Source organism: Monodelphis domestica, chromosome 1, assembly GCF_027887165.1.
Source record: "Monodelphis domestica isolate mMonDom1 chromosome 1, mMonDom1.pri, whole genome shotgun sequence".
Classification (NCBI taxonomy): Eukaryota; Metazoa; Chordata; class Mammalia; order Didelphimorphia; family Didelphidae; genus Monodelphis; species Monodelphis domestica.
Window position 1 is genome coordinate 78,078,591 of NC_077227.1, and position 13,282 is coordinate 78,091,872.

General features: G+C 47.2%; 1 protein-coding gene across 1 annotated transcript; it reads right to left on the reverse strand.

The window, feature by feature from the left end:
• Nucleotides 1–1,177: 1,177 nt before the first annotated feature.
• Nucleotides 1,178–13,004, reverse strand: ANKRD2 (ankyrin repeat domain 2). Its single transcript, XM_001373885.3, has 9 exons — nucleotides 12,826–13,004; nucleotides 8,590–8,700; nucleotides 7,744–7,902; nucleotides 7,029–7,136; nucleotides 4,793–4,891; nucleotides 4,362–4,460; nucleotides 3,553–3,651; nucleotides 3,215–3,313; nucleotides 1,178–1,581 (listed from the first exon to the last, which is right to left on the reverse strand). The coding sequence occupies exons 1-9, from the start codon at nucleotides 12,925–12,927 to the stop codon at nucleotides 1,438–1,440; spliced, it is 1,020 nt and encodes a 339-aa protein (XP_001373922.2). The 5' UTR covers nucleotides 12,928–13,004; the 3' UTR covers nucleotides 1,178–1,437.
• Between the last annotated feature and the right edge of the window lie 278 nt (nucleotides 13,005–13,282).

Below are 13,282 nucleotides of genomic sequence, written 5' to 3' on the forward strand. Positions count from 1 at the left end.
AAGGACACGACTGAATAGAAAAACGCAACCGGGATCATGAGCCTGTGGCTTAGGAGGGAGATGGGACTTAATACATAGTTTTAGGAAGCATCTGAAGAGAGAGGAGAATTCAGTCCCTGGAAGCTATCATGGGTATCTTTTGAGAATAGAGAGAGGATAGAAGGGGGTCTGGACCCACCTGGGAATGCCAGGAGGCAGAGGCAACAATGATGGCTACTGACCCAGCAGAGGGGGTCTTATTTTAAAGGGCTTCACATTATGCTGTGCACATAGTAGGGCCACTTCCTCTCTTCCCCCTCAGCAAAGCAGGGGGAAGAGAAGGAGCAGGGAGTTGGAAGGAGAATCAGAATAAAGCAAAGCAGCAGGACCAGAACTATTGTAAGGATGCTCAACTCTGATCAAGGCAATTCTAAGGGGCCCCTGATGAAAAAGTAAAGTCTCCCTCCGCGGAGAGAACCGAGGAACTCAGTGGACAGATGAAAGTGGCTTTTAAAAAACCATTTTCGTTTCTGTGTGTGTGTGTGTGTTCTCTTTGGCAATGTGACGGACACGGAAGGGTGTTTTGCATGACTTCATCTGTAGTTGATAGTGTGGAATTGCTCACCTTCTCAAGGGATGAGGGGATGGTCAGGAGGAAGGGAGAGACATTGGGAACTTGGAATTTAAAAAATGAATGTTAAAAACATTTTTTACATGTTGGATAATATTTAATGAAATATGTATATGTATATATAAATATATTTTCCATTGAAAATGTTTATTTAATTAATTATAAATATATTTTTTAAAGAAAGCATTCAAGAAAATTCCGAGAGAACATCTAGGAGGAAAGGGCAGTCAATAGCATCAGCTATTGCAGAGAAGGGACAGCTGGCAAATTTTTTGTTTTCTCCTTTCTCCTCTTCCCTACAGACTCTTTTTTCCACTTCCTTATTCCTTCCTTTAAAAATAAAAAATATATATATTGGTTCTAAGACAGAAGAGTCTAGAAGAAGGTCTAGGCCATGGGGGTTAAGTGACTTGCCCAGGGTCACACAGCTAGGCAGTGTCAGAGGGCAGATTTGGATACAGGACCTCCTGCCTCTAGACCTGACTCTCAGTCCGCTAAACTTCCCAGATGCCCTCCTTATTCCTTCCTTAATGCTTGAAGAAAAATAAAAATGCATCACTCCAGATATCAAAAAATCTAATTTTTTTTATTATGAATAAATTCCTTACATATTGGTTCTGGGGAGACGGTAAAGAAATACAAATGCCCACTTGACACCAACCCTGTGTATGTTTTCTCTTCTAAGCTCCTTGAGTACAGTTTACCTATGGAGAGGGCCTCGCCTGGTTTCAGACATTTGCAGGAGGTTGAACAATTCTTCCAGATAGGAAAGCCAAGCAACATTCTGGAGTCCTGACGTCCACCTTCGGTGGATGAGCCAATGAGATTCATTGTGAGGACACAGCTTGTGGGGTCTCGGCGACCCCCTCCAGACCATTCTGGCCCAGGGAGGGTTCTGGTTCTGGGTGCTCCAAGGCATGGCGGGTATCTGCTTGCCAGAGCTGTACAAGGTCTGTGGGGGTCTTCCCAGCCTGAGGAGAACCATGAGGATTTAAGTAGATGCCTGACATCCCCTCCCCCGACAAGCCATTCCTGCCTTGGGTCAGTGGCTGTGTGGCACATGGGAAAAAAATGAATGAAATGTGGATTTGAATCCTGCTTGGGCAAGCTGTGTAACCTCTCTGGACCAATGTGTTACCTAATCTGTAAAACAAGGGAGTTGGGCCCAACAGCCTCTGAGGCCCCTGTCAGCTCTAAGGCTGTCTCAGCCTAAAGTCTCTAAGGCTGTCTCAGCCTAAAGCTTTCTGTCTTCCCACACCATCTGAGGCCTAGTTGGGCTTCCTCGGGCCTGTATAGCCTCTGAGGCCCCTGTCAGCTCTAAGGCTGTCTTAGCCTAAAGCTTTCTGTCTTCCACACCATCTGAGGCCTAGTTGAGCCTCCTCGGGCCTGTATAGCCTCTGAGGCCCCTGTCAGCTCTAAGGCTGTCTTAGCCTAAAGCTTTCTGTCTTCCCACACCATCTGAGGCCTAGTTGAGCCTCCTCGGGCCTGTATAGCCTCTGAGGCCCCTGTCAGCTCTAAGGCTGTCTTAGCCTAAAGCTTTCTGTCTTCCACACCATCTGAGGCCTAGTTGGGCTTCCTCGGGCCTGTATAGCCTCTGAGGCCCCTGTCAGCTCTAAGGCTGTCTCAGCCTAAAGCTTTCTGTCTTCCCACACCATCTGAGGCCTAGTTGAGCCTCCTCGGGCCTGTATAGCCTCTGAGGCCCCTGTCAGCTCTAAGGCTGTCTCAGCCTAAAGCTTTCTGTCTTCCCACACTATCTGAGGCCTGGTTGAGCCTCCTCGGGCCTGTATAGCCTCTGAGGCCCCTGTCAGCTCTAAGGCTGTCTCAGCCTAAAGCTTTCTGTCTTCCCACACTATCTGAGGCCTGGTTGAGCCTCCTCGGGCCTGTATAGCCTCTGAGGCCCCTGTCAGCTCTAAGACTGTCTCAGCCTAAAGCTTTCTGTCTTCCACACCATCTGAGGCCTAGTTGGGCTTCCTCGGGCCTGTATAGCCTCTGAGGCCCCTGTCAGCTCTAAGGCTGTCTCAGCCTAAAGCTTTCTGTCTTCCCACACCATCTGAGGCCTAGTTGAGCCTCCTCGGGCCTGTATAGCCTCTGAGGCCCCTGTCAGCTCTAAGGCTGTCTCAGCCTAAAGCTTTCTGTCTTCCCACACTATCTGAGGCCTGGTTGAGCCTCCTCGGGCCTGTATAGCCTCTGAGGCCCCTGTCAGCTCTAAGGCTGTCTCAGCCTAAAGCTTTCTGTCTTCCCACACTATCTGAGGCCTGGTTGAGCCTCCTCGGGCCTGTATAGCCTCTGAGGCCCCTGTCAGCTCTAAGACTGTCTCAGCCTAAAGCTTTCTGTCTTCCCACACCATCTGAGGCCTAGTTGGGCCTCCTTGGCCCATATCTATGAGAGGTCTTCAAGCTCAGAGCAGACCTGCTCCTGCAGAAGCTCAAGTCAAGGTTTCACCTGCCTGTCCCAGATCTTTTCTGAGAAGTTCTCCTTCTCCCTTTCCTCCAGGTTTTGACACTTGTGTCCTTGGAGGACGGTGATGGGACCCTGCACAGAGACTATGGAAGGCTGACGGGTTCCCGGGTGGTCTGGGCATCACAGGACCCCATGGACACTCACCAAGTTCTTGGCCATCATGTCGGCCCCGTGCAGAAGCAGCATCTTAATGATCCTGTAGCGGTTAAGGCGTACGGCGTCGTGGAGGGCGCTGTCTCCCTCCTAGAGCAAGTGCTAGGATCAGGGTCCACCATGAAAGCCATTGGGGTGGGGGTGGGGGGAAATGACTCACCAGAGGGGAGTGAGGGTCAAGGGGAAAGCCCTGCGCAGCCCAACCCGAAGCCCGGTCCCAGAGGCCCGAGAATGGATGGTAAGAAGCCGGAGACCTCTGAGAACAAGACCCTTCTCCCAGATCCTGTGGCCCCAGGCCAGAGACGGAGGGGGAATTAGGGGACACGCACCCTGTCCTTGGAATTGATATCCACTCCCATGGAGAGAAAGTACTCCACAACGTCGATGTGTCCCGTACGGCAGGCCACGTGGAGGGGAGTGCTCAGGAGCTGGGGAAGAAATAATTCCTGGCTGAGGAGAACACCCGAGCTGTGCTGGGTCCTGGGCAGGCCCCGTCCTGGCTCCGGATCTGTCTCTTCAGTAACAGGGTCACACTGCTGGGCTACGAAACCCCCCACTTTTCTTCCTGGAGCCCCAGGCCCAAGGTTGGGGCTGAGGAGGGGCAAGGATGGAGGCTGACATTCTGCCACTTTCTGGGCGCTTATCTAGACAGTTCTGTTCCATGTGAATGTCTCCCAAAGGATGCTGAAGGGAGCGCTCACAATCCTCTCCTCTTCAGGAGGCTGTGCCCAGGCGTGCCCAGGCAGTGGGGGAACCAGGGCAGGGTGACAAAGGTTTGCCCCAAGGAACTGGCATCCAGGGGAAGTCAGATGGCACAAACCCAAACTGTCTAAGCCGGGTCTCGCATGACCCACCGAGATGATCTCCTGGGGCCATTCTTCCTCCCCAGCACTGGGGCCAAACTGGGGTGTCCGTACTCCACGTTTGGACGATTCATGCCCACCCTCGTGCTGTTTTTGTGCCCGTGGGAACAATCTCTAGTTATTCTCGAGAGCTCTGAGCGACAGATGCCTTTGGGGCTGGGGAGGCCTGGGGTGGCTCCCTCAAGGAACCAGGCTAACTTTCTGCGTCTGTCTTTGTTTCACTTCCCCCACTTCCTTCTGCCTTCACAGCCCCCCAATGGCTGCCCAGCCTTTACCTTGTCGCGCACATTGAGGTTGGCCCCGCGGCTCTGCAGAAGCTTCACCACTTCCAGGTGGCCTCCTCGGCAAGCCCAGTGTACCGCCGTGCAGTCTAGCTAGGTGGGCACAGACACCCCGAGAGAAAGAAGAATTGACGTGGCAGGTCCCGCGGCTCCCGATTCCTCCCCCAAAAAGCTTGACAAGGTGGGAGTTGACCACTGGCACAGGTAGGAGAACTCTTGGGGAGACAGAAGGGGGCAGGAGCGAGAAGCCTTGCCCTTGGGGATCAAGAGGGGCGCCCTGACAAGGCCTCTTCTGTCTCCTTCTCCAAGATGGCACCAGGATCAGTGTTCAGGCTTACTCACCAAGCTCCAGTCCATACCCGAGAAAGCCACAAAGGGGAGGGCATTAGGGCACCCTTGCCCAGGACACTCAGACTCTCACTCACCCGGTCCTGAAAGTCCACCGTGGCTCCAGTGTCCAACAGCTTCTGCAGGATATCCATGTGGCCTTCCAGGGAGGCCCGATGAAGGGCTGTCCGGCGAAACTGTCCACCAGAGACCCCCCATGACCCAGAGCCTGGACACCAGCCCCCAGCCCTGGGTAAACTGCTTAGATGAGCTAAAGGCCCAGCTTTATGCCAGCTGGGGGCCTTTAGGCCTCCTAGCCTTCCTCCTGTTTTAGTCAACCCCAACACTCCTTGGGGAAGTGAAATTTCATTGACACTAATGGCCTCCTGGGGTCCAGTTTCTAGAGTTTAGTGCCTTCAAGGCTACTTCCTTGCCTTCTCCCCGCCTCCCACCCTGCTACCCTGCCGGGTCCCTTCAGCTGGTGGCTTCCATGAGAGTAAAGACTAAACTGAATTGAGTCTCTGCTGTCTGGAAAGGTTGATCTTTGGCCAGACTAGAGGGCTTTCTGTATGGTGAGAAGGAACATTAACTTGTTCATGAAACTTGGAACTATGAGAAACAAGAGGATTCCCTCGTGGTTGGAAAAAGTAGATTTCAAACAATTAAAAATATTTTTTAAATAGACAAGAAGTAATCATGATCACTCTTATAAGTGTTGGGCTTAAAAAAAAATGCAACCCAGGAAGTTTTATTACTGTCTTCCTCATAATGATACTGTGAGCCAAGCTACAGTATACTACTTTTATACATTAAGAAACCAAGACAAGGGCAGTGAAGGGGCTCCATAGAGAGCCAGGTCTGCACACATGAGGTCCTGGGTTCAAATGTGGCCTCAAATTCTTCCTAGCTGTACACTCTGGGCAAGTCACTTAACCCCTATTGCCTGGTCCTTACCACTCTTCTTTAGAACCAATACACAGTATTGATTCCAAGATGGAAGGTAAGGGTTTAAAAAAAAAGGTAAGAAAGAAAGAAACAGGAGGAGGCTAGGCGTCTTGCATAAGGCTACATTACTTAGCAACAGATTCTGGAGCACATAGGGAAAGGCACTGGATTTCATTGGTGTAAGGAGCCTCCTCTACCTGTTTAAGCTCTTATATATAATCTTTTTTTTTTTAACTCTTACTTTCCATCTCAGAATCAATACTGTTTATGGATTCCAAGACAGAAGAGCAGTAAGGGCTAGGAAGTGGGAGTTAAGTGACTTGCTCAGAGTCACATAGCTAGGAAGTGTCTGAGCTCAAATTCGAACCTGAGACTTCTCATTTCTAAGCCTGGTTCTCAATCCACTGAGCTATGTAGCTACCTCCTAACTTAAAAAAAAATCTTAAGAGAGTTACCTAAAGAAATGGAGTCAACTCAAATAGGATCCTACATTGACTTAGAAAACCACCTTTTACCATTATCTATGTTATACAGTATTTTTATTTATTTTGTTAAACATTTCCCAATTACATTTTTAATCTGGCTGGGCAGCGCTCTAGTGTTGCTGGCCTCCAGCACATCAAAGGCAAAAACAAAAAGAAAAAAAAACTTCTTGGTTGCGAGGTCATTTCTCTATCAACTAGGTCATACTGCCCCTCCTTTTATCCTCATAGCAATACTAAGAGATCTCATTTATTGGATGACCTAAGGCTTTCGGGATTATTAATATCTATTATCTCCCCTATGCCTCATAATTACCCTGTGATATAGGCATGGTGAGTATGGGTGCCTCATTTTACAAGTAAGGAAGCTGAGGAAGAGGTTAAGTTACACATGAGGAAGCCTCAGAGGCCTAAATTGAGGTCTATACCACACTGCCTCTTTTTATTATACTGAATAAAAATTATTCCTTATAAAATCAGTTTATGTTCCCCAAGAGTTTCTATTTCTTTCTTTTTTAAAAGCTCTTACCTTCTGTCTTAGTAGTAATTCTAACCCTTACATCTTCTCTTAGAATCAATACTGAGTATTGGTTGTGAGACAGAAGAGCAGTAAGGGCTAGCCAGTTGGGGCTAAGCGACTAGTGCTCTAGCCATTCTGAGCTGCCCTTTCTCAAGAGTCTCAGAAAGGATTTGGAAACTGTATGGTGATGGTATAATGGGACACACTTCTAAACTTTTTTATAAAGCCTCGTCCAACTCTGGAGTTAAAATTCAATGACAATTAAATTTTCCTTAAAAGGAAAGGTTTCTCCCCCCTACATCTGTCAGAGACAGATTCTTCACCTTGAAACAATGGGGCCTGATGGTAGTCCTAAAGCTTGAAGGGGCTTGAGGTGGGTGCCATTACCTCATCACAGGTATCAGCAGAGCCCCCATCTGCCAGGAACTTCTCAATAATGTTCATTTTCCCCTCCACAGCAGCTTTCAGGAACATCTCCTCTTCTATGGATCCAGTCTGTGATAAAGACCTCAGTCACACAGGGCTCACTTCACTCATCAGCAGAAGTATATCTCTGCTGTTCTTCCCAAGCTAGGAGTGTAACCCAGGTTACAAGCCTGAAACTTCTGCCTAAGGCTCTCCTCAATGGTGGAAAGAATGGTGACTCCACCAAGGACTAGAATGGCATTCACTTTCTCTCAAAGCAGGAATGGAAAATGTCTGTCTGTCTTTAAAAACCCTTACTTGTTGTCTTAGTAACAACTCTGAAATGAAGGGGCAAGGGCTAGGAAAAAGAGGTTAAGTGATTTGCCCAAGGCCACACAAGCTAGGAATGTGTCTCTTCTCTCCAAAATTTCTTGTACCAATTCTGTCCCTCATATAAGTAAGCATCTTTAAGTTGTCCTCTTTTCCATTGAGGAGAATCTTAGGAAAAATATTCCACAATTGAAATCTGGGTTAGATCAGAGTCATTTTCCCCAGCCTTTGGTGATGGAAAGCTAGCATCATTCTCTTCTCTCAGTCCCTCCCTATGCCCGTGTTCTGTCTGAATCATGCATTTTTTCTTACACATTTCCCCATCCTCATTTTTGCCTCATTTTGAGATTTCCAGATTCTCTCTTACAATTTCCTGAGGTTCAGGTGGAGGCTCTGGGGGCAGGGTCAATGCCTCTCTCTTCTTCTGTTTCCGTTTCTTTCGAAGCTCGATGAGGTTCTGGATCCCACCCACATCAATGATCTCTCGTCGAAGATCCAGGGATGTCTTTCGTACCCTCTCTTGGCCCTGTGTTCAGAGCAGAGACTCTGTCTATTAAGTGTCAAGGGAAACTTGAGAGAAGTAAGATGGAGATGGGTTTTCTTTTTCCTACTTCTTTGGAGAAAACCTTTGGCTCCAGGTTGTTTCTCTCTTCATCCTCACAGTCCTCCCCTCTAGCTCCTGTTTTGAGTTTGGGGGAACCTAGGGTCAGTCTAGCCCTGAAGGCTTAATTCCTTCTCATCTTTTCTTACAGAACTGCAGATTCTGAGTAGCAGAAACCTTAGAGCCCATCCTGTTCAGTCTGCTCATTTTACAGATGAGAAAACTTAGACTAAGAATAAAATATGAAGTAACTTTCCCCAGGTCACAAAAGCAAGTGGCAGACTGAGAACTTGAATCTAAGTTCTTTCTGACTACATTCAATGAACTTTCCACCACACCAAAGTTCTTCAAAAGGAAATGAATTTCCATGTCTCCCCTCTTCTTCTTAGGTTTAGAAAAAAGCAAATGGATCTTGAATATGCCATAGAGTCAAAGAAGAATTGAAATAACTGATGAGAGGGGGTCCTAGTCATCCCTGGGGAACAAAAACAAGGGGTCAAGGACTGGCTATGGGCACTAGGACTGGGAAGTGGTCTCCAGACCCAGCTACCTAGCTGCAAGGTCTAAGCTCCCAGAAGACAACTTAGCTCTTTGGGCCTCCCTGGCTCTTACCTTGACCTTTTGTAGTGCCAGGTTCTGGGCCCCATGGTGCTTCTCATTCTCCAACACCAGCATGTCCATCTGCATTGACCCAGGCTTCATGTTTGAGGTACTCTGGAGTTTCTGGTAAAGGAGATCAAAACTCAGATCCAACTCTTAGAAAAGTAACTTTCTCTGGAATTTTATCTCTTCCTTAGTTCAATGATGGTCTCATAACTGCTTTCATGATTTTAACCTTTGGAGAATTTTCCACTTGGGACATAATAATAATAGCTAACGTGTATCTATTAATTTATCTGTTAATCTGAGTTCAAATCCAGTCAGTAGTGAGACCCTGGGCAAGTCACTTGACCCTGTTTACCTCAGTTTTCTCATCTGAAAAATGAGCTGGAGAAGGAAAATGGCAAACCACTCCAGCATCTTTGTCAAGAAAACCCCAAATGGGGTCATGAAGAGTCAGATATGATTGAACAACAACGATAACAACAAATAGTACTTTTCCCATTGTGCCAGGCTGGATGAATCTCATTTTAATGGCACCAAATGAAAAAAAGCAGCCTCTAATTAGTACATTCCTCAGATAAACTCAGCATTCCTGATTTCCTTTTTCCTGCTCTACAAACAGGGCCTTTTCATCTTCATAACTGCTCCAGAGTTCAAACTCTCTCTCTTTTAATCCTTCTTTCTTTGGCATCCAAATGGATCAGTGGATAGTGTACCAGACTTGGAGTAAGGAAGACCTGAGTTAGAATCCTGACTGAGACACTTCCTTAGTTGGTTGCCCCTGGCAAGTCATTTACCTCTCACTGCTTCAGCTTCATCTGTAAAACAGAGATAATGATAGCATCTACCTCAAGGGGTGGTTTTAAGGATTAAATGAGGTATCTGTAAAATGCTTTGCAAAGCTCAAAGCACTTTATAAATGCTAGCTATTATCATTATTATTTTAAATAATCCCATTTCTTTCCAAGAATAATAAAAATAACGAAAATAACATATATGCTAGGTGCTTTACAATTATTATTTCATTTGATCCTCATAAAAACCTTGAGAGTGTGGTGTTATTATTTTACAGAGAAACTTAGGCAAACAGAGGTCAAGTGACTTGCCCAGGATCACACTGCTAATAAGTGCTTGAGGTCAGATATGAATTCAGGTCTTCCTGACTCCAGGCCTGGCTTTCAAGCTGTTGCATTGCCCAGCTGCCCATAACATGAGGGAAATATCTGGCTGCCTTGTGTGCCCCCTCCTTAGCGCAATCTACATCCCTCCTTACACCACCCAGCAATGTCCCAAGGTCCGAAGAGTTCTCAGAATGAAATCTCAGGTCACAGATTAAGGAACCTAAAATCAGGGACTGGATCAAAGGTCAGGAGTAATCCGGGATATAAAACTAATTTGAGGATAAGAAGAAAAGACGTAGCGTTTCTAGGTCTGGGAGAATCACATCCTGGCATGTGCTGGAGCAATCATGGCAGTAAAGAAGCCAGAAACTAGAGGGAGACATTTCTTGGACTCTCACATTTCCTGTTTGTCCTGTCTCTCCGCAATGAACCCTTTCCTTCTTCCTCTCCTAACTCAGGGCAATGATTAATGAATTATTAGGTAACTGCTGTAGACTCAGACCAACTGTGTGGGTGGAAGAATAAGATGTTTTGTAGTTCTTAATAAAGATGTCCTACTCTGGTGGTGCCACATATAGGTGACTGGGTTCTCAAAGGCTATGGCAGAAGAGTTCAAGCATTAGTAAGCTTTATTCAAGGCATTATCAAGGCTGGAGAGGTTCATTACAGGGTTAATGACACATTGATTAGTTTTTTCCTAAGCAGAGAACTCTCTCTCTCTCTCTTTTTTTTTTAAACCCTTACCTTCTGTGTTACAGTCAATACAGTGTATTGGTTCTAAGGCAGAAGAATGAGTGAGGGTCAGAGCAATGGGGATTGAGTGACTTACCCAGGATCCCACAGCAAATGTCTGTGAGGCCAGATTTGAACCTAGGCCCTCTTGTCTCTAGACCAGTCTCTCTATTCCCTGAGCCACCCTGCTGCCCTCAAACCATAGATTCTTTTTTCCCCCTACTTTTGAAAAATTTTATTTAATTAATTAATTTAGAATATTTTTCTATGTTTACAAGATTCATGCTCTTTCCCTCCCCTCCCTCCATCCTTCTCCTGTAGCCGACGCGCAATTCCACTGTCAAACCATAGATTCTTGAGTCTGAGATGGAAGGGACCTCAGGTCATCTAATACAATTTTCATCTAAGGAACACTTGCTTCCATGCCATTCCTGTTAATCAGTTATTCAACTCTTGCTGGAAGGCCTCCAGTAAGAGAGAATCCACTGCCTGTCTAGGTAGCCCATTCTATATTTGGTGAGCTCTGATCGAACTAGGGATGTTTCCATTCTTCCATTGCAGCAGTCCTTGGTATATCTGTGCACACTGCTATCAAGGTAATGGACTGCTACAGTGGGATAAAGAGCTCAGACTCCACGACTGAGCTAAAAAATAAATAAAAACAAGGGAAGAGACAGAATGTTGGTTTCGAAAATTAGGCAGCCTATAGATACATATTTTTGCCCATTCTCAAAAAGTCTCATTTTGTGTTCCTCCTTTAACGGAGAATTATTTATGGTTTGATACTTTGTTTTCTGACATTTCCCTGAAAATGAAACAAGTTCTTGATTTGGCACTTTTAAGTGAGAAGGCCAAAATGTCCTTGAACTTGTGGGAGCCGAACAATATGTTCCTGTTTCCCACCTCCCTACTGCTCTGCTACAATTAAAGTCAGCTTTGTTCCTTACTCCTCCCGCAAAGGCTCCAGGCCACCCACAAGGTATAGAATTTTCCTCTAGACCAGGGAGAGAAGGGGTGTTTGCTCTGGACTGGGTCATTGTCTTAGGGAAATGGCTCAGATCTAGTCTAAGGTTCAGCTTGGAATTTCAGTTATTCAACACGTCGGCTTCTACACCAATAGCAGAACTTCCCAGACTTCCTGAGAATCTCCCAGATTAGAAATGACTTAATTCTTGGTTCCTCCCTAATTTTAATCTGTCAGTTGAACTAAAATCAGACTGTCCTCTAAGGCCAAATTCAAACTGGGGTGTGCATTTCCCTCATCACACCTGGCATTAGGGACTGATCATTGATGCCCTAACTCTTCCAAGCTTGGGGGTACTGGATGGCTTTGTTTTTACAATTAGCTTTTGTGATTTTCCTTGAGAATCATAAAACTCAAGCATCCTGGCCAGGCCCGGTTTTCCTCTCTTTGTAGAAAGCCTGGTCAGGGTATGGCCCTGTTCCCAAAGTCCTCTGCGCTTTGAATGAATGGAGGCCTGCCGAGTCCTTAGATTTCATGTACCAGAAGCCAGTGGCAAGACTCCAGGGAGGGGCTGACACTGATTTGCTTTCTTGCTTCTGGACAGTGGGATCCTTACACTGGTGTGTGCATGTTTAAGACACTCAGAGGGAGGCAGGAAAGTGATAAAGGCACTGAGACTAGCACATGAAGAGAGAAGAGAGATTTCAACCTCATCCTCACACCAGTGAATGAGGCAAGCCTCATTATGCGGGTCCTGGCCCAAGCTGAAGCAACTTCTAGTTGACAGTGAGCACTAGATCTAGGTCTTTACTGCCTTTTTTTTAAATCCTCTGTTTCCTCCTTCCTTTGGCCTTTTGTTTTCTCCAGTGTCCAAACCTGGGTCCCTTCCTCCGCCTGTCCCATTCTTCTATACAGCTGCTGGTGATCTCATACTCAGGATGGAAAACTGTGTTGAATCCAGCATTTCTGGGTCATCTGTAGCTTTGGCTGCTGGAAGACATCTTTAAATAGTGACCCCCTTTATCCTGCCCTCCCTCCCCCAAGTGGCCACATCAAGCCCCAATTCCAGCAGTTTTAACTTTGCTCTTTTCCCTAGCTTCCCTCATGGGTGGGCTTCTCTTTGTTATGGAATCTCTAAGGACCAGCAGGAAACCGGGTCCAGGGCATCACTTCTAGGATGGACGTCAGACTCCAGCAGATTGGAGATCAGAAGTCAGACAAGAGATTAGGGATGGTCTTATTTCCCCCCTGGGATAGAGAAAGAATTGTCAGGAACCCAAGCTGGGGAATATCTTACAGCACCCCTGTCCCCTCAGAGCCTAACCCTTCCTTCTGTCAATCTCACCAGCTCTACGTCCTTCAAGAGCCCTGGATCCAGGGAGGACCAGCCACCCCAGCCCCAAATCATTCCCTGCCCAGTCCCAGTACCTGACTCTCCTCTTCCTGGGCCAGCCGCTGCTCAATCAGTTCCGTGGCCCTCTGGACGTCTTCTGAGCTCGTGGCCCTCTGGACATCTTCTGAGCTCGCCATGGCCACAGACGAGTGAGTGTCTGCCCCCAGCCTCACAATGCTAGGCTGGCCTCGGAGGATGGGAGGGCCTTTATAGAGAGCCGGACCCCCCCCCCCCCCCCCCGAGGGATTGGGAGCCTTTGTCATGAGCTCACCGTCTGAATTCACTAACAGCCTCCCCTTACTCTGGGTCACCTTCAAACCCAGGCCATGGCTGGAGAGAACCCAACTTTGTGAACAGACGTGGGAAGTGAGGGCGGTGGTCTCGAAGAAACAAATTATTCCAGGTAGACCAGGTTATGGGGGGCAGCACCGTGAGGAGCTGGGACTGGGGTTTTGGGGCCAGCAAATTCTCCCTTACATGACTGCTCCTGGG